At 40.3% G+C, this 25,257-nt stretch overlaps 1 protein-coding gene across 1 annotated transcript in view; it reads left to right on the forward strand.

Moving 5' to 3' along the window:
* Window positions 1-25,257, forward strand: part of USH2A (usherin) — a 443,094-nt gene that overhangs the window by 63,090 nt on the left and 354,747 nt on the right. The window contains exons 11-12 of the mRNA XM_038760847.1: window positions 5,324-5,519; window positions 9,329-9,459. Of these exons, the coding sequence (XP_038616775.1) occupies window positions 5,324-5,519; window positions 9,329-9,459 (327 nt within the window). The remainder of the gene's footprint in view (window positions 1-5,323; window positions 5,520-9,328; window positions 9,460-25,257) is intronic.

A 25,257-nucleotide genomic window follows, 5' to 3' on the forward strand; every position in this document is an offset into this window, starting at 1 on the left:
GCAAAATAATGTTCTTGTCACTTCAGACATAATTACCATTTTGAACATCCTGATGGGAATTAAAAACATAGGAAAATACCAGAAATTTAAAAATGCACACATTTAATATAGATGGAAGTCTTGATCTTTTGTCCTGATATGAGTTTCCGCATAGATTTTTTTCTCTTTGTAAGTTGATTGAAAAATTTGCCATGCAAGATGACGCATAAAAGTATTACTCATTTTCGATCTGAAGCCAGAGCTAGAGTTCACATTACAGCACTGAACAAAACAAATCTTACCAATGGACAGCTCCTGGCAAGAAGGTTTGAGTATGCTTTCCTCTGGAGAGGTCGTCTAGTCTTTAATGAGGGGTCTGTCTCAGACTTTGACTTGTTAATCCCAGCTCTTCCAACTATACCCAGAGACATTAGTGAGCCCAGAGACATTAGTGAGTCTTAAGTGATCCCTAAGCCTGTCTCTAAAATAGAAACCTTTCATGGTTCTCTTTGCCATCAGGATCCTGAGTAGATACTTCAGGCAGATCACTTAACTGGACACCTTGTTTCCACCTTCACAGATTCCAATAAGGAAAAGAAAAGAATCTATAAGAATCTATGAGAAGTAACATGGCTTAGTGGCTAGAGCATGGGCTTGGGAGTCGGAAGGGCCTGGGTTCTAATCCCATCTCTGCCACTTGTCTGCTGTGTGACCTTGGGCAAATCACTTGACTTCACTGTGCCTCAGTTACCTCATCTAACATATGAGGATTAAAACTGTGAGCCCCACGTGGAACATGGACAGTTTCTAACCTGATTACCTTGTATCTGCCCTAGTGCTTAGAACAATGCCTGGCACATAGTAAGGGTTTAACAGATATCTTAAAAGACCAATAAATGTAGGAAGGGAACATGCTTACCAACTCTTACATCATACTCCCCCAAGCGCTTAATATAGTTCTCTGCACAGAGTAAGTGCTCAGTAAATGACTGATTGATTTTTATGACAATTGACTTTGATACTTTGCAACAGCTGGGCTCCTATACCTATCCTCTGCTCCCATTCATCAATAGCTCCTGCTTCTGATCAGGCTTAGCCAATCATTAAACAATCAATGGAATTTATTGAGAAGTTACTTTGAATGGAGCACTATACCAAGTGCTTGGGAGAGAGAAATACAGCAGAGTTTCCTGCCCATGAGTAAACATTCAAAAGGGGGAGACAGACATTAAAATAGATTAGAATAGGGGAAATAGCAGCACTTGAAGGCAATCTTTAAAGAACTGTGAATAAATACCTTGTATTGCACAATCTGTAGATTCTTTAATTACATGAGAAATTTCAGGGTGTAAAGAATAATTATCGAGTAGTACGTCATTGAAAGATAAATACATACTTATTTCTGTCCTTTTCACAGCAGTGAATGATGATTGCTTTGAAATTGTAATTCCATAGTAATCCAAAGCAAATGGTCTGGCACCAAGAATGCATTGTTGGTCATCTAATCCAGACTTTTTGGGGGGACTCTTGGGTTTTTTGACTATCAGCATTGGTTTCCATGGAAGCCACTGCCTCTTCCCCTTCCTTCATGATTAAGGAAGCATGTTTCAGATAGGAGAATGTCTGTGACAGTGTATGAAGGACTCCAGTGGAGGTCTATTTATGCAGATGCTGTCTATGACTGAAATTGAGAACTGGTTACACCTAAACTTGAGGTACAAAGGTAAATGAGAGTTACTGAATAGAGCCAGAGAACAAATTATTATTTTGAGGGGCTTTTCAAATTTCTAATATTCAAGCCTACTCCCTTTGATGAGAAAGGAGCAATTTGCTGATTTTTGAATGTGCTCTTCTCTTAGGCCACAAGGATGCTGTTTAATAGATTCATGTTTACTAATGACACTGACCTCTAAAAAATGAACAGTTAATTTACTATTCACTGATAGTGACTAGGCCTTTTATAATCACAGTCGTAGGTCAAACTAAATTGAATTTGAAAATAGACTTGACTTTGGATTCTTGAAAATTATAAGTGGAGTGGTAAAAATGTTCATTTATATTTACTTCCTTGTGATTTAATGGGGCTTTGGGTTTGATCCTCCTATAACATTTGATTTGTTCTATATGTGAGATAACATTTATTGGTAACTAGGTGAAATGATTAACCAATCCTTTTTGATGATGGAAACTTCTGAATTATTGCTCTAGTGTCTGGCACTGTGAAAAAACATCAGAGTTGGGTCAGCAATTGGTGGAGTGTTATCTTCCTGTGACATTTACTTTTCTTCAGATAAAAATCCTCAATTTTTGGATAAAGTTTGTAAACCTAATGCTGAAAATTAGCACAACCTACTAGATGGTAGGTTGCCTGAGGCTAGGGATCACATCTTACCCTTTTGTAAACTCCCAAGCACATCATACAGTGTTGTGATAAAAAAAAAAAACAAACAACTAATGATGGATCAGTTTTTTCATGAAGCTCTTTTTTGGAGGTAAAATGATTTCTTCCATGCTGCCATCTGGGCTCACCTCTAGTGATGAACTCAGACAAGTGATTAAAATTTAATGTTGCAATTGTAAAATCAGAGTAGAGATGACCCCGGGAAAGACACTATGTGTCGACTGAAGTTGTTCATTCTATAAATTTCAAAAATAAAATCAAATCTAAGGAAGCCCAGATCATGGAATTGTTCCCAATGTGCAGCAAGCATGACAAATCTTTTTTCCAGTTTCTACCAAATACATTATTAACTTGGAATTGGCCTCACTTGTTATTGTACAAATGCAAGTACAAGTTCATTTGGCAAAATTCAACAATTTTCTTTGAAGGGCTTTAGTTATATTTCTTTGTTTCCTTTTTGTCTTTGTAGCCGGACTTCAAGTTTCCTTCAAGTTCTTTCATTTCAGGCTTCTTTCATACAAATCTGTCTCCCCCAATATATTTGTAAGCTCCTTGTGGGCAGGGATAAGCTCTTCCAACCTGGGTGTATTGGAGTCTCCCAAGTGCTAATTACAGTGCTATGCTCAATAAGTACCACTGCTTGATAATAGAGGGCAGGGACCAAGTTTGGGTGTTCATTCAGCCTACCACATTATCCGAATAGCAGATGTTGCATCGTATCTGAATAGACAAGGTCCTGCACTTCCTGGGATTCTTAGGAATCAATCAGTTAATTGATTGTATTTATCGTATGCTTACTGTATGTACTTTCCTAAGTGCTTGTGAGAGTACAGAACCAAAGAGTTGGTAGACAGGCTCCCTGTTCTTAAGGAGTTTACAATATGAAGAGCTATAATAACGTTGTCAGGAGGGTTGTAATTTACCCAATTCAATCAGTGGTATTTATTGAGTGTTTTGTGTGCACAACACGGTACTAAGCACTTGGGAAAGTACAATATAATGGATTGAGTTGGTAATAATAATAATGATGGTATTTAAGTGCCTTCTATGTGCTAAGCACTGTTCTAAGCGCTAAGGTAATCAGGTTGTCCCATGTGGGGCTCACAGTCTTAATCTCCATTTTACAGATGAAGTAACTGAGGCACAGAGAAGTTAAGTGACTTGCCCAAAGTCACACAGCTGACAAGTGGCAGAGCTGGGATTAGAACCCATGACCTCTGGCTCCCAAGCCCATGCTCTTTCCACTAAGCCACGCCCACAAGGATCTTACAGTCCGTAGTGGGGACATTCAATTACTGCTTTAGGGCACTATGTGATATCACAGAATCTTTGGTTTTAAACTAACTCAGAATGGCAGTGATTTTGGTAAATGCAAAATATTTTTGCAGTCTAGTGTTAGACCTAGTATAGAACTGGGAATTGCAGATCAGTGTTTTAAAACTCAATTATTCCAGGATAAATGCTCAGTATGAATTACTAATGGGGAGTGGAGAAGAAATAATATACCAAGTGGGAAGCCCACTGTGTTTCTTTGGCTGCCTAGAAACTCATGTTTGATAGAGAAGCTGCATGGCTCAGTGGAAAGAATGTGGGCTTGGGAGTCAGAGGTCATGGGTTCTATTCCCAGCTTCACCACTTGTCAGCTGGGTGACCTTGGGCAAGTCACTTCTCTGGGCCTCAGTTCCCTCATGTGTAAAATGGGGATTGACTGTGAGCCCCACGCGGGACAACCTGATCACCTTTTATCCCCCTAGTGCTTAGAACAGTACCTTTCACATAGTAAGCACTTAATAAATACCATCATCATCATTATTATATTATAAACTAGTAATACTGTATTACCTTTAGCTTTGAGAGTTTACTTTTGAGGATTTTGCATTATTAGATTTTTTAAAAAAAGCATCATTTTGTTTTAAATAACTCTATCCTGATGAAATGCATATTTAAAGTGGTATTTCATTCCAAGAATATGTTCTTTTAATCGCATAAAATATATTTCAAATTGCAAATTAAATTTTTACTTTGAAAATGTGAAAATGAACTATGGTGGGGAGAGAAGGAGGATAAACTAAAATTAATAGTGATTTGTGGGTTTAATCACATCTCTGTAATTTCATGGTGAATTTACCCTTCATAGTTGGGGCGAATCAGGCTTATAATGCCTAGGTAACAAATCTTGGGTATTGAGATGATGTGTAAACAGTAGCAGAACCAGGGAAAAAAAAATGGAAAGATCCCACAGGGGCAAAGTGTGTTTCTGGGTGAGCAAGCTTTGTTCCATGTTAGAGTTCTGAAAGAGAAACAGTGAATGTCATATTAACAATCCCAACCCAATTCTCAAATACTTCTAAAGTCCTATTGATTGTTTTTTTTTTTTTTTAAATAGAAATAACTACAGAAGTGGGCAAAGCAGAAGCATAGAAAAAATGTGCTTATCTGAAGTTCTATTAGGTCCTTTCTGGCTTCACTCTTGTCACTATATTTCCTGTCTAAAAGGGGGAATAAAGGCTATATAGTCAGTTGTATTTGAGTCCTTACTGTGTGCAGAGCACTGTACTAAGTGCTTGGGAGGGAACAATATATCAGACACATTCCCTGCCCAGAGTCCCTATATTAAACTACCTGATTCCAATATACCAAATAATAAAAGAGGCTACTATCACACATAATGTCCTTTAGACTGTAAGCATCTTGTGGGCAGGGAACACCTCTACCAACTCCATTATATTGCACTCTTCCTAGTGCTTAATGCAGTTGTCTGCACACAGTTTATGTTCAATAGCTACAGATGTTTGATAATGAAAAAAAATCAATCTAGAAAAATAGCAATTCATTCATTCAATCATATTTATTGAGCACTTATCGTGTGCAGAGCACTGTACTAAGCGCTTGGGAAGTACAGGTTGGCAACATAATATCAACTACTTTTTCCTTTCATTCCAGTGTGATCGCTGCTTACCACTATTTAATGACAAGCCTTTTCATCAAGGTGACCAAGTGCAGGCTTTTAATTGTAAACCATGTCAGTGCTACAACCATTCCAGACGCTGCCATTATAACATTACAATGGACCCTTTTCCTGAGGAGCATAATAGGGGTGGTGGAGGAGTTTGTGAGGACTGTCAACATAATACCACAGGTAATTAGCAAGTAGTACAACCTCCAATTACTTTTCTGTGCAGGCCTTAGAAGTGGAACAATTTATAATTTATTTAAACAGAAGTCAAATATTCCATATGGTGTGAAAAAACTAAATTCGTCACATTGGCTTTATTGTGTTCCTAAACTAGCAGAAAATCTTGTGCTCTCTTTGTCCAGGAAGTAAGTGTGATCCAGTGGAAAGATGATGAAACCCAGTGGGGAGACTTGGCTTCTAATCTTACCTCTGTCACTGGCCTGCCAAAGAACCTTGGTTATATCACTTAAACTTTCTGAACCTCAGTTTCCTAATCTGTATAATAGGGATAAGATACTTGCTCTCCCTACATTTTAGATGGTGACCCCTGAGTGGGACTGGAACCATCTGGTCTGTTTATCTGTATTGACCCCACTGCTTAGCACAGAGCTTTGGTTCCTAGGAAGTGCTTAGTAGGTACCCTTTGAAAAAAGAAGGGAAAAGAGAAGGGGAGGGAGAGACCAGCAGTGACAGCAGAGGATGGGAAAGCATTGGATGTGATAGGAGACAGTTGGGGATGCAGATTACAGAGGGAGATCTACTTCAAGCTTCAAATCTATCCTCATGCTAAGAAATACTGTTGCTGAAGTCAGCACACACACTCATACGCACATGTACACGTGCTTGTGCTCTTGCTCTCTCTCTTCTCCCCCACAATGAAAGAGACTGAAAATATACTTACTCAGCACCAATTGGATCACAGCAGCAGGAACATTAGAAAAAGGTGAGTGAAAGAACATTGGCTTTAGCCTCTGCTCTACCACATTTCTAGTGGCTGGTAATCATGGAGTGAATACTAACAGAGCCAGGAGAGAAAACTGGCCAATCTGCAGGGTAGGGATATAGAGGCAGTCACTGCAGTTTCATTTACCTTTTTTTTTTTTTCTACAACCCCTGTGCTCACAGTGAGCTCCCTGCTGTCACCCCTGTTTCTGGCCAGCAGGTTTCCTGCATCGGCTCATTCAGGATCTGTGCCAGGATTTCTGGGCAACTGGTAGTAATTGTACCAGCTGTGCTTTCACTTACCTTTTTCCTGCTGCCACTCAGTGCCCATAGGCTTCTGCTCCCTCCCTCCCCATTCCACCAGGATCTTTCAGCCAATTGCTGCTTGTGTCCGTCTCTAAACCAATCTGTGTGCTTAGATCAGGTGATAATTTGTTCATATTTATACAGCAGGATATTGTTAGTCCCCTATATGCACTGTTTATTTTGATCACATCATTGGGAGCATTTAAAATAACTCCTGTACAAGTAGATCTACCAAACCCTTACCAGAACCTCACCAAAATATCTTATGTTGTAAACCTAAATTTTTAGAGGCAATTTATTACTAAAATTTAACAAACACTTGATTCAGATGCACAGAAAATAATGTCTCTAGTGTAAAATGGGTTTTCCACCATTAACATAGCTTTGACAGAAGAAAGATGAGGTTCAAAGAGGAAAGTAGAATCCTGAGTGCCCTGTGGAATCCTGCACTGCACTCAGTTCAAGTCCTCATAAAGAGACCTGGAATAGACAATTGTAGGGCAACCTATTCCAGGAGCCTTGAGCCAGGAGAAGGTTTAATTGAGAAATGCCAAAGCAGCAGCTTGGCCTAGTGGAAAGAGCACAGGGCCGAGAGTCAGAGGACCTGGGTTCATTCATTCGTTGTCATATTTATTGAGCGCTTACTGTGTGCAGAGCACTATACTGAGTGCTTGGGAAGTACAAGTTGGCAACATGTAGAGACGGTCCCTTCCCAACAGAGAGCTCACAGTCTAGAAGGGGGAGACAGACAACAAAACATATTAACAAAATAAAATAAATAGAATAAATATGTACAAGTAAAATAGAATAATAAATATGTACAAACATATATATATATATATATATATATATATATATATATATATACAGGTGCTGTGGGGAGGTGAAGGAGGTAAGGTGTGGGGGAAGGGAAGGGGGGGCTCAGTCTGGAAAGGCCTCCTGGAGGAGGTGACCTCTCAGTAGGGCTTTGAAGGGAGGAAGAGAACTAGCTTGGCGGATGTGCGGAGGGAGGGCATTCCAGGCCTGGGGAGGACGTGGGCCGGGGGTCGACGGCGGGACAGGAGAGAACAAGGCACGGTGAGGAGGTTAGTGGTAGAGAAGTGCAGGGTGCGGGCTGGGCTGTAGAAGGAAAGAAGGGAGGTGAGGTGATGGAGAGCCTTGAAGCCGAGAGTGAGAAGTTTTTGCCTGATGCGTAGGTTGATTGGTAGCCACTGGAGATTTTTGAGGAGGGGAGTAAATTCCGACTCTACCATTTGCTGATGTGTGACCTTGGGAAGTCACTTAACTTCTCTATACCTCAATTACTGCATCTGTAAAATGAGGATTAAGATGGTGAGCCCCCACGTAGGACATGTACTGTGTCCAACCTGATTAGCTTGTTTCTACACCAGAGCTTAATACAGTGCCTGACACTTGGTAAGTGCTTAACAAATGCCATTTTAAAAAAAAAAGTGGGCACTGGACCTGTGTAAGCTGAGTGACCTCTGGCACCAATCCCTTCTACTGGGCTATATCTCTGCTTGTTCCCCTAAAAGAGACAAGGAGAGCAAGATAGGAAACACAGAATGTGAATGAGGATGTGAACCAAGAGCCTGGAGAGTGGAACCTAGAGGCTCCTTTCTAAGCTGTACATTTAAAAATAGGACATCTCCATTTGGTTGTCATCAGCAGTTCTCCTGGTGGTGATTTTTTAATGGGCTCTTGTTTCTTGTTTACTCCAATTTGTGAAATGGTGAAAATATACTTCACTGAGGCTGTGCTGCACCTCTAAAGTACCGGATTTTCATTCAATGAAAAGTACAATTCATTATTGGCAACTATTGTAAAGTTTACTTCCCCCCAAATGTTTTATTTGCTAAATACATTCCTGTCTTTTTAAGAGCAATATTCACTGGGTCCACTGATTTTTTTTCCCAAGTGATACATTATTAATTTGAATAGTAGTAACAGTATTTATTTAGCGCCTGCTAGGTGCCAAGTACTGTGCTAAGGCAATGGGGAAAAGTCACAGATGGGGGGAAAAAAAAAGTTCCAGTTCCCAAGCTAAGAATAAAGGGGAGAGAAGGAAAGATAAAACAAAAACTTAGAGGAGCAGAGTTTTGGGCTCCTTGCAGTCAGGGCCTTCCCGATGTTCTGTAAGTTGAGAAGGGCTCATGCTGTGGGGATTTCTTACCATTCCCAGGTATGAGCCAGGGATAGGAGGGAAATTCAGGTGGGCTGGGGTTCAGGTAGCTTCTCTACTGGTATGGTGATAGGGAGCTCCTCGTTTCTCACCCTGCTCCTGTGGTCTGCTCACCCTTCCCCTTCAACATTTTCACAAAAAGATCAAATCTGTTTTAGTGTGAAATATCCATTTGCTACCTAGTGCGTGGAACTTTGCATCCCATGCACATGGAGAATTTGCATGCTTAATCTAGATTACTTTGTTGGCACCATAAATGGAGAAAAGTTTTAGGTTTCAAACTGATTATTTCAAAAATGTATAGGCATTCACAAAGCACAGCTTTATAGAAGAGTGGTATTATATAACAGATGGAAGTTTAATGAAGTAAAACAGTTTGTAACAGGTTCATTGTTTCATATGCTCTGGATCACTAAATTGGCAGGTAGAGATGAAAGGTGCATTAAAATGGACGTCCTGAAAATTATAGAATTCTCTCAAAGGAATACAGTCTTTAATTTTGAATTATGCACCTGATTTTAATGAATTGGAAGCCATAATGCATAACCTTTTCCTGATGCAGGAAGAAACTGTGAGCTGTGCAAGGATTATCTGTTTCGACCAGTGGGTGCAAATCCCTCAGCCAGAGATGTTTGCAAACCCTGTGACTGTGACGAAACCGGAAGTAGGAATAATAGTCTCCTTTGTGAAAAGGTGAGTCTGTCATGATGTGATCTAGGGAATGATTCTTCATCAGTGAAGTTATTTAGAAAGTATTCACCAGGGCAGAGCACTTTCATGAGCTATACCCGTGTGAAGACTTAAACTCTGAACATTCAGCATTTCATGCTATGGTGTGATCCTAAAGAAACATTTATACTTCTGCAGCAGCTCATGAAAGGATATGGCCACTCTCTAAAGTTTTTGAATAGTATGCATGTTTGTGTGTTTCTAGATAAGTAACAACAAAAATGCTCCCTGATTCTATTCGGCAGTGGTTGTCAAAAGCAAGTACTTAAATCTGAGTTCTGGTTCTCTGCATTTCCAAATTACCTCCAAGAGCCCTGATGACCACATCACATAAAGAGCCCATTTTCTTTCCCATAGCTAGCACATCTCCAGCAGCACAAATGTCCCCATGGGCCATTGTGGGCAGATCCTGGGTATGAGGCCTGCTTAGTATCTCCAAATTGGGTGTGGGGAAATGTCTTTCTCTGTAAATCTGTAGAGCTTCCCCTTCACACAATTACTACAGGTATTTTTCCCCACATGAGGGGACATGGATTAGTTCATATTCCATGGTGTACCTTCAAGAGGTTGGAAATATAAACACAGATCGGAACAGAATATAGAAATAGAGACCTGAAATGAGGAAGCTGCAACAGAAGCTGACTTGTGAAAATTCGAAAACCTATCAGCTATTTGTTGTTCGGCTCTATCCGCAATCCTGACTTAATTATAAGAGTAATAACAACAAGAATGAACACTTGTTACAGCCCTTTCTGTTCAGACATACTTAGAGGTGAATTTAGGAAAGTGCCTGTAAAGTAATAAACTGAAGGCAAAAGGATGTTAAAAATGAGGGCTTAAGGATGAGCAGTTAAAAAGGAAATCCACCCTGAACCTCTGCAGTAGTCAAATGAAGAGCTTTAATTTATAGCACTGTTAATTTGAACTTCATATTTTTTGCCAATTATGTAAGTAGCACTAAGGAAAGGAAAAAAGAAACTTTTATGGCCAAATAATGTTATTCAGTTAAAAGCACTTTTCTGAGGAGTTCTAGCTAGGATTCTCTGTAATGAGCTTAGTTCATGTTATCATTTTTGTTCTGAGATGGACTGGAGGCATGAAGAATCAATCAGTAGTGTTTATTGAGCTCTTACTGTGGGAAGAGCACTGTTCCAAGCGCTTGGGAGAGTTCAGCAGAACAGAGTTGGTAGACCTGTTCCTTATCCACAACGAGCTTACAGTCTACTGTCTTTATTCACATTCTGGCTGACTGAACCAAACCCACGGGAGCAGGGAAGGTGAGGTGGGAATTGTAAGGCCGTGGTTTGCCAATTATTCGTCATCTTTGGATTCACACTGCAAATGTGCAAACATATTCAGGAGCAGGCATATTTGTGCAATGAAATAAACCATGGTGATCCCCAGGATTGGCAGATCACACTTTGTAAATTGCCCCCATCGCACTCAATAGCAGTGTTGCCTAGTGGAAAGAGCACAGGCTTGGGAGTCAGAAGACCTGGATTCCACCTCAGTTTCCTCATCTGTAAATTGGGGATTAAATCCAATTCCCTCCTACAGTTTGGAAGCCCCAAGAGGAGAGGGACTATGTCCAAACTGGTTATCTTGTATCTTCCCCAGTGTTTAACACAATGCTTGGCACCCAGTAAAACAATCCTAATCCCAGTTCTAATTCTGACTCAGCCACTTGTTTGCTCTGTGACCTTGGGCAAGTCACTTCACTTCTCTGGACATCAGTTACCTCATCTATAAAATGGAGATTGAGACTGTGATCCCCATGGGGGACAGGGACTGTGTCCAACCTGATGAATTTGTAACTACTCCAGCGCTTAGAACAGTGTCTGGCACATACTAAGAGCTTAACAAGTACCACCATTATTATTATTACATTGTTGTGCCACAGCACCCTGGTAGGAAACTTTGACTTTAGCCTCTAGTGATCCACTGTCCAACAGTGAACACCTGAAAGATTTTATTACTTAATCTCTGTGTGACTTTGTCTCTTGATGAGGAAGCATGGGGTTTTTATCTAGAATAATGAGTAGACTTTATATTAGGTGCTATAAGAATACTGCATTTTATGAGACTGCAGTATTATTCTTAGAATACCTAATGAGACTAGTATACTGGGGAGTAAGAAGAGCCGACTACTTACTGATCCTCTGTGAGAATGTCTGACTTCAGAGTAGGTTGTTTAGGCTAGCTAGAAAGCAACTATTGCAGAGTGGCAGCTTCTAAATGCTGCTGCTACTATAGTTCAGAATTTTTTGCTAGGCCAGGTTAAAGAGGAAGGCCAATGATGATCACAGTGGCAAGTGTGGCCTAAGGGATAGAGCATGAACCTGGGTCCCAGAAGGACCTGGATTCTAATCCTGGATCTGCCACTTATCTGCTGTGTGACCTTGGGCAAAGTTACTTCACTTCTCAGTGCTTCAATTACGTCATCTGTAAAATGGGAATAAAGGGATTGCCTGAACTCCATGTGGGACATGGACTGTGTCCAACCTGATTATCTTCTATCTACTCCAGTGCTTAGAACAGTGCCTGGTACATAGCGCTTAACAAATGCCCTTCCTCACCTCATTTCCCCCCACTCCCCCCTACAGTCCTTTGTGAAGGCTGTCCCTGAAACTCTTAAGCACTACACATGTCCACCGAAATCTGTGGATTGTGAGTTCAAGGATTTCTTGAATTTAACAAGAGCCATTTGGTAATAAACATCTCAGTGGAATGTTTAGGATTGAAAACAGAGTAGCCTCTAAAACGTTGTCCACAGTGATAGGATTATAAACTCTAAAATTAAGTCCAAGGACATATTTGAGATGCATGGGATTCAAATACATAATATTATTAGGGAACAAACTGGGAAATTAGGCAGTAGTTCAAATCCCATTTTGTTCTAATAATTTAGGACACAAGCCAGCCCCAAATCACTTCTGTGCCTTTGCAGGGTACTCTGTATTCTAGTAGGGCACTTTTCCTTTGGCAGTAGTCACATGGAAAAAAAGTAGATTTTGCACGACTGCACCATATTCCCTTGAGGGATGTCTCATTCTCTCATTTAAGTGCTTGTCTCTGGGGAATGACACGCAGAGGTGTTTGTTGCACTCCAAGTCTCTAATCTTAAACCAAGGTCAAGGAAGGATCACTGATGTAGAGCAGAAGCATTGTGAAGTGAAGAAAACAGCATCCTTTACAGTTTCAAGGTGCTGTGTGCCTGTGCCTGACTGTTATCAGGATCATAAAATTAAAATTTTCCCATGTTGGAACTGGAGCCATGCACTGGAAGCAACGTGTGTAGTGTTCATATTTTCATGAGCTCAGATGCTTATGAGAAGTATCACAGAGGGAAAATAATAGACTACAGATGTGAATAATTGTTGCTTGGAGGCATAGTTGGATTACTGGGAAGCCTGCTAGCAGAAAGCGTGCAAGGGGAGATTGCCCAATGGCCAGTCATAGTTGAATAAACTGAGTTGGTAATTGGCCCAGTGAGACCACCAGACCTCTTTCAAGGCCAGCTGGACCAGCAATGGCCAGTGGGAACAAGAGGAAGGAATTGGGGGCAAGAATGAGTCCCTACAGTCTTTCATTTGAATCCCTCCACCAGTGAATGTAACTTCCTGTGGGACTTAAAAGCTTCCCCATCCCTATGGTATTAAATCTGGATCATGTCCTTAAACTCTGTTCTAGAAGTTGGCAGTCCCAACTGAAGCATTAAAAGCAGATTGGGAATGAACAAACAATCAATGGAGAAAAACAAAAGTTGGCTGAAACCTGAAATTGTAGTTGGGAGTATAAATGGAGAGGAATGGTTGATGGTAATGCTCAATCAGGCATCAATAGAGGGCTGCAAATAGCACCAGCACAGAAATGATTAAGATACATTAAAGGGTAGATTAATAAGGCAGGAGACTAAGGGCTGAAATGAATTAGTTGAAATAGAAAGGCATCAATGAAGGAAGTGTTTCCAGGTCTGACCCTTGGAAGATAGAATCATAAGGAATAAGGACCCTGCTCATGAAAATTAATTGTCCCATCACAATGTTAATTTTCAAAGAAATGCGTTAGAAACAGGGCAGAATACACTTGTGCTACATAATTTAACATTTCCTGCAGTTCATCAGTGCCTTCACATCTGCTCAGAACTGTTTCATCAGTAAATATCATAGAGCTTCCAGAAGTGAATGTGTGACTTGTCTAGAGAGAATATGCTTGTACTCATAGTCAAGATCATAAGTAGCAGTGGAAAGAATTCCTAAACTACTGAACGCTTGAACTTGAATAAAGAATATGTATATTGGTTCAGTACCACCCATCTGTTTCACTCTGAATCCATAGTCTCTTTATCCTTGAATGAATTAAATCCATTCACTTGTCAATGTGAATTATAAGGCCAGATCCTTCTAGATAAGTAAGCTATGCCTGAGGGGAAGTATGTTGGGCACTTTGGGAGTTGATTAATTCTTTGGGACATTAGGGTTCAATACTGTATTGCTTTAGGGTGCTGTCTGGGATCCGACTGGAGATCCTAGTGACTTAAAAGTGTGAATGTATCAAGAGAGCAGCTTATTTACCTACAAGGCCTGCCTCTCAACCTAATGAAGCTGATTGGCTTCTCTGCCAAGAGGAGTCTGGTTTGGTTAACTCCCTACTGAATGACTAATTCCTGTATCAGGATTCTCACCTTTCCTGTGCATGAACCAAGAAGCCCCTGACACCTGTGACCCCAAAGAGACCATGATCAGGCCTCCTGGGGTAGGGATTTCTGTTTCTCACCAATATTCTCCTGGTTTTAAAATTATTATTATCAACAATAATTTATCAACATCATGATTGCATTTATGAAATGCTTTCTATGTGCTGAGCACTATTCGAAGCACAGGAGTAGATACAAGTTAATCAGGTTGGACACAGTCTCAGTCCCACATGGGGCTCACAGTCTAAGTAGGAGGGAGAACAGGTATTTAACCGCCATTTTACAGTTGAGGAAACTGAGGCCCATAGAAGTTGATTTGGCCTAGGTCACATGGCAAGCAATTGGCAGAGTCAGGATTAGAAGCTAGGTCCTCTTATACCCAGGTCCATCTCTTTCCACTAGGCCATGCTGCTTCCTACAGTTGCTTCCTGCTCGAACCCAGGATCCTCGTCAGCATCCATTTTGAACTGTTGCAAAGAGAGTGTATAGCAGGGACATAGAGGGAGACTTAAGAAGGAAGATGAAGTCAGTGGGAGCGCTCACCTAAGTCTCGGGGAAAGTATTTTGTTGATACCTCTTTGGATGTAAAGTGGAGAATAAAGTATTTCACTGATTTTCTTTAACTCTTACAAATATCTCTGGAGTACTTCCTGACCTCTACGTATCATATAGTGAATGTGAGTCCCCTCTTTAAGCCTGTTGCTTGTTGAGGGAAGAGAAACCTTTCCCTGCCTCCTTCCTGGAGTCTTTGCTGCATCCAAGTGTCTCAGTGGACATTTATTAGGATGTGTGCCCTCCAAACCAGCACTCACAACTGCAGAGCCGAGGCAGCAGTTAAAGGCCCCTGGTCCTGCAGGCAAACTCTGTGTAGAAGGCTAAGGAGCAAAAAGCCCCTAAACTCTGGCCTCTAGCTACATAAATGGGGCTATCAAACTGAGGGTGAAAATTGAATGCAGGGCTACTGTCTTTGCCCAATGTAGTTAGGGGGTGGGAGGGGTGATTGGTACGTGCAGGATTGTGAGTTGAAATGGCACTCATTAAAATCCATAGTCATTTTCATAATTTTGGTAAAATTAAAACAGGTACTTCCAAAAATGAAACAAAGCCTGTGCATTTTCTAAAATTATGTCTTCCATGCAACATTTACAGTTGACACAGATGATACATTTGGTCATGTTGCAAAGTATAAAATATGCTAATCTGAAACCTTTTATTTTTAATAAAGTCCAAACACCATCTTGTTAATATCACTATATTAATTTTGCTGCAAATTACAAAATGACCACATTGTATAGTTGTGCCATTCAGATGACATTTATGAAATGCTTTAATTTAGCACAATGGCATATATTATATGCATCTTTTACAAGTTATAGCTTGTAATCTCTGAGAGAAATAGACCTAAAGCAGCAAAAAATGGATGAGACAATATGAAATTATACCCTTTTGAGAACCAGGATGGCTGAAATTGCATTATTGCAGTGCTTCCTCTTAAAACCATTCAAGTATGTAACTATTGCCAGAAACAGTATATGGAGAACTCTTTACACTCCTTCCGTGTTGAACGTTCAAAGGCTTGAGGATAAATTTATTCCATTCTTACTATGGCTGTATTTGAACGAGCTTCAGAACTTTACCTTTTCACATGCTCCTTAGAGATTATGGAGAGAAAGTTTGGGAAGCAGTTCCTCAAACGGCTCAGAAAATAAAAGCTATGAAACACTGAGGAGACTGACAAATGACAGGCATTATAGAAGAACAGCAAGCTTTTTGGATTTAAACCAATGTATAGCCTCCTCTTCTCAAATGAATGTTATGCACAGCTGTACAGGATGATAAACAGCAGTATCACCCACTGTTTAAAATGGAAACAAAGCACTATAATATACATTATTCACTTGGTATTCTCTAATTCATGATACTTAAATGTGACAGAAATCACTACAGGTGGAGTTAGCTATTTATTTTCAAATAGAATGAACATTTGAGTGAAGCTGCATGGCATAGTGGATAAAGCACGGGCCTTGGGAGACAGAAGATCATGGGTTCTAATCCTGGCTCTGACACTTATCTGCTGTGTGACCTTGAGCAAGCCACTTAACCTCTATGTGCCCCAGCTCCCTCATCTTTAAAATGGGAATTAGGACTGTGAAGCCCCATGTGGGACAGGGACTGTGTCCAACTGGATTACCTCATATCTACCACAGCACTGTAAAACAGTGCCTGGCGCATAGAAAGCTCCCAACAAATACCATTAAAAAATAAAATCCTGTTTTTTACAATTTTTAGTGTTTAGCTCTAAAAGGTTGGAAAAAGCTAAAGATTGCTATTAAGATTGCTTAGGGTTGATGAACATATAAAAGTATTAATAGGCTATGTTATAAGAGTGAGTAAACTGTTCAAACCATGGAATAAAAAGCAAAGAAAATGACCATACAGAATTTCACATGCTTTGGGAGAGATGTGATTTCTTTGGGGTTGATTGGATCACACTTCTTGAGGTCTTATGATAATGTGCAGAGAGTACGAATAGGCTTTGTGCTGTGAGATGTACTAATTTGTAAGATTTTTAGTAACAGTAGTCAATTTTCCCGAAACTGACCTTATTCTGTTTTTCTAAGGCATGACTTTTTAGTTCTATGTTGTTCATGGACCTCCCATCCCTTTTCACATAATTGTATGTTGAGGTCACTTTTCAATCCATCAATCGATCACTTTGGCTGTAAGTATGTTTTGCTTGTAAAATCCTCACATGCATTTTGCAATAGGCTGTACCACTGCTTGCCTCATCACTTGGGTATCCATCTCCCCAGCAGGGAGGAGAGAGCGAGAATGGCACTGTGCAAGTGACTAGCAGTATAAACTATTCCTTTGTGCATGTTCTTGGTCCTGAAATCTTCATCACAGCACCAAGGCTTGCCCGTTATTTATGTTCAGAGACCCCGACACATCAGTTTTCCATATTTTTTTTCTGGGTTAAATAGCACCCCGTACTCTTCAGCTATGGGAGAGGGAGATATTGATTCTGTACATCAGCCAGGCTTGCAGCCAGTACACATTAACACCATGCAGGGAAGAGGGGAAATGGGGCTGGTTGGGGGGGACAACAGTCACCATCCCTTTGCTCAAGACACATAAGCAACACCTAAATATGTACACCCCAAAAGAACATGTCTGAGACCGTGCAGCTTAGGTTAGAGAATGTGCCAGTCCCTGTAGCGAACTGTGTCCATGTCAACTTGTGGGATAGGTTTTTCGAGACAAATGGAATGAGCATGCAAGGAAAGTCCAATGATTTGTGTCCTGTGAGCAGTCAGTTGTTCCACTCATTCTTTCCTGGGAAAGAGGGAAAATCAAAGAGTGGACTCAGGCAGCTTCTCTTCCTTTTGGTGCCCAGGGAGCCTGCATTCCCAGGTTCCAAGGGAAGAATTTGGCCCATTGCTGAATAAAGCAGGGTGTGAACTATTGCTATTAAGCTGAACATCAATTCAGTAACATTTATTAAGCACCCCTTCAACTGAGCCATTAGGAGAGTACAATAGAGATAGAAGACACATTCTTATCCTCGAGGAGCATACAGACTGATGGTGTAGATGGACACAAAATAAATTCCAGAGGGAAGGAGGGAAAGAAAAAATGGAGATGTAGAAGACTAAGTGCTTAAATAGTAGCCTATATGTCATCTTCTACTAATCTTTCTTTAGTGACAGTGATATGTTGCTGAATCTACAAATCACTTCTGAATAGCAGCTTTTAGTCTGTTGCCAAAGAACGTTCATAAAACTGAGCCCAAATAAGTGTAGCTCCTAACCACATGTAATGTTAAAGCTATATTTGAAATTTTAAGTACTAGAGATTGAAACAGCCATTTCAGCGAAACTGTTAAACTTGTCTTTAGAATGATTCTCTAATACACAGGTGGTTTGTGGCAAAACACTAAAACATAGGCTTAATAAATAGGCTGTGGAAATATTCCAATGAGGGGTTATACCTCCTGGTAATGCAGCTCTGTTGAGAGATCAATACACCTCTCTTTCCTTTACCGGTTTCCCCTAGGAATTGTCTATTCTTGTGAAAGATTACTTAACAGAAGCTCCTATTTGATTGATCCTTAAAGGTGCTTTGCTGTCCCAAGAAGCAGTCAGTTACAAAGTCTAGCTGTCATTTCAAAAACGGAGGAGTCTTTGAAATGGTAAGAAGTGAGGATGAAGATATGTAGGAGATTGCCTTTTAAGACCATTGATGTGATCCAAATGAATCCCTTCCTCAGGAGAGATTGTGGGGGGAAAAGATTGATTCCTCCACCTGCTTTTCCTTACCTTGAGACTGAGGTGGAGTAAAGATTGGGAAACAGAGAAGTTGAGAGGGTGAATTCTTCTCAGGGAATCTGAGGAGAGAGGGAGGAAAAAGGTGGCCAAAAATGAGTGTTGAAGTGCACCCCCCTTGTGTCTAAGGTTGATATAACTGATGGAGACAGTTGTGGGAGCAGGTCTGATTAGAAAAACTGATGTCTGATCAACAGTTCCTCCTATAAAGTCTTGTTTGGGTTTGTGGCTGCAGTTTTTCTGCATCACCTGGCAATTGTTTCAGTTCTGCCTCCTGTTCTCAGATTGATTGAAGCCTGTGCTCTCCCCATTCCTCATTGCTGTGCCCTAGGTAGGCCTGTCTGCCATTGCTGCCTTTTTGTCCAAGCCACCAGCTTGAAGTTGTGTTCTTTCGCCCCCATTAAACAGGGACCGTCATTTGGGATTTTTATTTCATTACATTTTTCCTGAGAATTTTTCCATTTTCACTATTAATGGTATTTTATTCACTTCTGTGAGCAGAGCAATCAATGGTATCTATTGAACACTTACTATGTGCAGAGCACTATATTAAACCCTTGGGAAAGTGCAGTATAAAAGAGTTGGAAGACACAATCCCTGCCCACAAGAGGCTTACAGTGTTCAAGAGGAGACAGACATTAAAACAGGTTATGGCTAGGAGAAGTAGAGTATAATATCACTTAAATAATAAAACAACTATAAGCTCCTCTTCTAGACTGTAAACTCTTTGTGGGCAGGGATTGAGTCTACCGACTCTATTATATTGTATCCTCTCAAGTGGTTATTACTCCACTCTGCCGAAGTAAGCGCTCAATGAATACCATTGATTAATTGTGGTATATGTTGAAATAAATGTCAGAATTCATTTTGAGTCAGGAATGGAAATCAATATTTCCATATCTCTCCAATATCACCTCTGTGACTCAGATTAGGGCTTGGCTGAAGAACCTTCTTCCCTTACTTTCTTTCTCCTTCCCACAGTACTTCAAATTTCAGAAAAAGCTTTTGAAATACATGTACGTTTAGTTCTCAGTTTGCAAACCTCCCTTCTCAATTTACCAAAAACATTTATCTAAAGCAAATTTGACCCTAAACATTTTGTATGCTAGAGATGGTACTGTATTTAGGATGAAATTCGGGTGATGTTTTTATACCGTTATATGTAAAAATTGGTTTCAACCGAAAACAAAGGGTATCCTAATGTCAATCATTCTTGTATTTTCTGTCACTCAAGTTGAATTGCAGCGAGCACCCTTTAATGTTTATATACAAAGGGTTAGATACGCTATTGAACTCAGCCACTTGCAAAATGGAAGCAAAATATAGGTGATCTTCCTTTCCAAGAAACATAATGATCTTACTAGGTAACTCATGACAAGTCATCCATGAACATTGTGTATAATTTGCACCTCTATTTTTCAGTACCTTCCTGTAGTCAAGCTCCTTATCAAAGTTGCTAAAGCAGGGGGGAAAAAATCTGGTCTTTAGAGAACTTCATCAATTTATGTCAGTTTAGGATAAAATGCTGAATCAATTCATAGAATCAATACAGAGTCAAATTGCCTGAAAAGCATAATTAAAAATCTCTCTTCCCTTCCCCACACCTCCTTTCCTTATATATTTTGGAGAGCTTTTAATCTAGAATAGATGCTATAAGTTTTCTATCTGGCTTTTCAGCATATTTCTTCCCCATTGCCATTTCCAGTCTCTAGAGGGTCACAAAAATGTACATGTACTTCTTTTAAGAATATTTTGATCACTGATATTATTAGTTATACATTGAAATCAACAAGCAGGGGCTTTCCTAAAATTTCATTTTATTTAGCTAAATGAATACCTACTTTTAAGGTGAAGGACAAAATACATTGCCAAACATCTACCCCAAATCCAGAAAAGATGGAAGACCTGGTTTAGAACACCATAGATTCTATTCTATTTGTGATGGGAATATTGCCATAGAATTGCATACATTTTTTGATCAGGTGGTGGCAGGAGATTTTAAATAGATGCAATTTTGGGCAATGGGCTTCCTCACTGCTTCTCCAGTCTCTTTTCCCTACACTCTGCTGCGCGGATCATCTTCCTGAAGCAGCCCAAATGTCTCCCCCTCCTCCAAACCCTCCACTGGCTCTGTGTGCCTCTTTGCATCAAACAAAAACTATTCACAGTCAGGTTTAGAGTACTCCACCCTCTGGCCCTATATTACTGGTATCAGCTCTCTTCTCCCGCTATCCCCCAACTTGCTGGCTCCATTTCTCCCAAGCCAACCTTTTACCTGTACCTCACACTCAACATTCTAGCCTGTGTCCTCTTGCTCATGCTGTTCCTCCAAACTGTAACTTCCTTCCCACATCAGACAGACCACAGCTCTTTCCACATTCAAATCCCTCCTATAATCTCATCTCTCCTTACAAGATTTTTATTTGATTTCTCAGCATTCTGAGCCTCATCATTACCTCATCAACTCTGGCTACTGTTAGCATATTTGCACTCTCCTTTGCACCCTTTTTTTTTGTGCGTGTGTGTAAAATATATAATTCGACCTCTCTAGTGTAATTATGCTTGATGTTTGTCTTCCCAATTACAGTGTAAACTCTTTGTGAGCAGTGAATGTGTCTCTCTCTTCTGTACTTCCCAAGTACAGTGCACCCCCAAGTGGATCAACCAAACAATCATATTTATTGAGCACTTAGTATGTGCAGAACACTGTACTAAGCACTTGGGAGAGCAAAATAAGCACAGTTGGTAGGCATGTTCCCTGCCCACAGCGAGCTACTAACAGACAAGAGACGGAGGGGACTGCTCAAAACTGTACTATTGCTTCTATTACCCAGGACAGTTGTTAAATTACTGAGGGACTGTTGGTCCATTCCTGACTAATTAACATGAACACATGTTTCATTATATCCCTTTCTTTTATCATAATTTAAATCCAGAAGTACAAGGGAAGTAAGGCCCCAGATTGCCCTGTCTGGCATTTTTCGGTATCCTCATAGATCTTGAATAATTTGTATCCCATGGGTGTAGAGAAAGCATGGGGAGAAGGGGAAAGAGATGGGGAGGGAGGGATGATAGACTCCAATAAACACATAGACCCCCTTCCCTCCCCTCCTGGAAACTGGGAAATAAATCTTATTTTCTGTTTGTGGCTGCAGCAACAATCTGGCAGAGAGGGAAGCAGTGAATGGTGCTTCTCCCCACTGTTGACACTGGCCCCATTCTCCAGAGCTGCCACTGATTCTGCTACAAGCAGCTGTGGACTGCTCTCCAGAGGTGTCTGTGGCTGCTTGCTTGCCCACAATTCTGGCTATGCCGGAGGCTTCTGGGAAGTAGATTGCAGGATTGCCTGCTGGAGTGGCAATAGCTTCAGTGGGGAAGAAGGCAGGTAGCACTAGCATCTCGCTCAAAGTTGGGCTTCCTGCTGCCATCTCTCTTGCCATGGACATTCCCTCCACCCCGCGAGCAAATTTAAAGCAAGGGATTATTGGGATGGACAGAGAAAGGCTTTCTTGACTGTCAGGATGACAAACCTGTATGAAAAGCTACCAAAGTTTGCTGTGGAGTCTCCATGCCTGGGGATTTAAAATAAAAAATTTAATAAATATCCATCTGTCCAGGATAGTTTGGTTGTTCATCTGCATTGAGGCAGGGAGCTATCCCATATGATCTCTTGAGGTCTCTTCTAATAATAACAATAATGATGGTATTTGTTGAGCACTTACTATGTGCCAAGCACTGTTCCAAGCACTATATTCCAAAGTCCTTGCAACTGTAATGCTGAGCCAAAAGGATGCTCAGGATAGATGCCAAGCAACACATGGTAAGCAATTCTGACATTTGGGATTCCTTTCCCCACCGCATACTTTCTAACCCCGCCTTTGCACCTGGTTTTACTCTTTCCTAAATCTGAATGATTAATGCTCTACTAAAGACCTTTTTTGCAGTAGGTAGACGAAGGGACAGGTACCGCAGGCAGGCAGGACCACATCATCAATAACGGAATCTCACTAAGACTCTTTGGACAACAGCATCTATAACCCCCACAACGTCTACTATTCTTACTTCTACCACAGCTGCTGGGCTAAAAATAGTTGCAGTAGGGTTAGGGAAGGAGTTTGTGCAGGTAGTCCTCAACTTGTGATATTTAGAGAGTAAAAATGTGCTTAAGCTTAGTACAGTGCTCTGCACACAGTAAGCATTCAATAAATATGATTGAATGAATGAATGAAAGAGTACTCTCCCAGTGCTTTGCACACAGTCAGCACTCAATAAATATGATTGGATGAATGTGGGTGAATGGCAAAGAGACTGTTTCTAAATTTGCACTCCATTTCAATTTTATAGCACGAGTTTTTACCTTGAAACACTAGGCTTCTTTTATGACACTGAGGTGGGGAACAGGAGAATAGTGTGGGAAGTATGTGGAAATTGGGAAAAAAATGTAAAAGCCATAATGGGGAAAAAAGGAGCACAAATTTAAAGAAGGCAAGGAGGGCAGAATAGGAGTCATCAGGGATTGGGTTACTTGTTAGCCATGCGGAGTTAGTAGAGGGGGTGAAGTAAAAGTTGGTTGCCCTTTTGTGGAACCTCTATAAACTCAATCTAAATACATTAATGTAACTGTTACTCATTTTTATTTGAATACACAATTGTGGGTGATTTGGTTAATAATAGGGTTGCTGACCCTGCTTACAGAACTAATCCTCCACTTACAGAATTGTTGCTCAGAAGAAAACTGGATCTTAAATATTTTAATTTAAGATGCGTGTTTCAAGGATCAGTTGTCATAAGTCCTGCCTCTCTGGAGAATGTCTTAATAATAATGATGGTATTTGTTAAGCGCTTATTGTGTGCCAAGCACTGTTCTAAGCACTGGGGTAGATACAAGGTAATCAGGTTGTCCCATGTGGGGCTCACAGTCTTATTCCCGATTTTACAGATGAAGTAACTGAGGCACAGAGAAGTTAAGTGACCTGCCCAAAGTCACACAGCTGATAAGTGGTGGAGCCTGGATTAGAATCCATGACCTCTGACTCCCAAGCCCGTGCTCTATCCACTAAGCCACGCTGCTTCTCAGGGAGGAGACGTGAGTCTGAAGGTCCCCCATAGGCTTCCTTTGCCTTGGGACCAGCTGGACTTGTCTCTAGTTCACGCATCACCCCTCTCTACCAAATGCAGGACCGGGAAGGAGGCTTGCACAAACTTGTTACGTCTCTGTCAAAGATACAATCTTTCTTTTTTCATAACCTATTAATTTTGGGAATAAGGAGAATTTAAAGTGAAGCTTCTGACAACAAGAAAAGGAGGATATGTATTATGTAGATTTTATGCTGGTTTTAAAGTTTATGGCTCTGGACCAGAAGATTTCTTCTCTGAAGCCAAGTTCAGGATAATTTATAGTGAGGGTTTCCAGCTCCCAAATTTTTGAATCTGCATTTCAGACTCTTACTTTTGACATCATCTCCATTACCTCATTTGCTTTTAGTCAGTTTTTTTGAGAATTATAGTCATTAGAACATTACATTTTTTCTATTGCTAGCTAAATGAATGCCTTGAGATATATATATACACACACACATATTTCCGTTGTTTTAAAACCACTTCATTTCATTACTTAAAATATAATGTTATAAGAACAAGAGTCTGTCTTTTTCCATTTACATGATCCATCTTCAGGATATTCCATATTTTCTCTGAGCACAGAACTGTTGAACTTACTCAAAATATATGATACTATGCCATTCATTCATTCATTTGCTTTTGCACTTGGTAGTACCTAAAGGACAGGATTCCACAGCTCCCAAATAAAACCAGAGACAAAAATTACCAACAAAATGAATATGCCTCATAAAAAGAAATTAAAGCCTTCTTTTATCACATTAAATATTAGGTTGAGACACTTTTTCAGATAACCGTAAGACATTCTGGTGGCTTGAGACTTTATCATCAGTGGTATTTATTGAGTGCTTACTATGTGCAGGGTACTGTACTAAACATTTGGGAGAGTACAGTGCAACAGAATTGGTAGACACATTCCCTGACCACAATGAGCTTACTTCCAGGCTAAAACCTCATTTCTTATTTTATGTTATTCTATGTTATTAGAAATCTGTGTTGCAAATATAATTATTGGCTAATCTCTGTCATTGACAAGATTGGTAAACTACTGTATGGCTACCAAAGTCAGCAGTAGGTTCTAGAAATGTGACTAGAGGCTCCAGCATGGATCAGAAGATTGTGTGTGTGTGTGTGTGTGTGTGTGTAAAATGCTATTCTCTGTGCAGTGAGTCTTTCTCCCTCTCTTAAACACAGAATAGCATAAGCCTTATAAAAACTTGTGATACTATTTGTAGACATGAGTTCAGCAGATGTTGAGCAAGTTTGATGACCTAGGAAATGTAGAAAGGTTCCTGAAATTTTTGAACATAAATGCACAATGATGTGATTAGGTGTGTGCAGTGACCTAATGATTTTCCAACTGAAACCACTCTAATACATGACTAAAAATCATAGAACTGTTTCATTTTTTATATAGATGTTGACTTTTCATTCATGTTGCTCAATCTGTAGGTTTTTTGAGTTAAAATGATAGTTTGGGAGGGGATCCTCTTTGGGACCTTTAATTAGGTCACATAGAGACCTTTGAAGTTCCACAGTGCCAGTCGAAAGTTCTACTTGGGAATAGACTAAGTGTATTAAACAATAATGATTATGGTATTTATTAAGTGCTTACTATGTGCC

Source organism: Tachyglossus aculeatus, chromosome 19 (genome assembly GCF_015852505.1).
Source record: "Tachyglossus aculeatus isolate mTacAcu1 chromosome 19, mTacAcu1.pri, whole genome shotgun sequence".
NCBI lineage: Eukaryota > Metazoa > Chordata > Mammalia > Monotremata > Tachyglossidae > Tachyglossus > Tachyglossus aculeatus.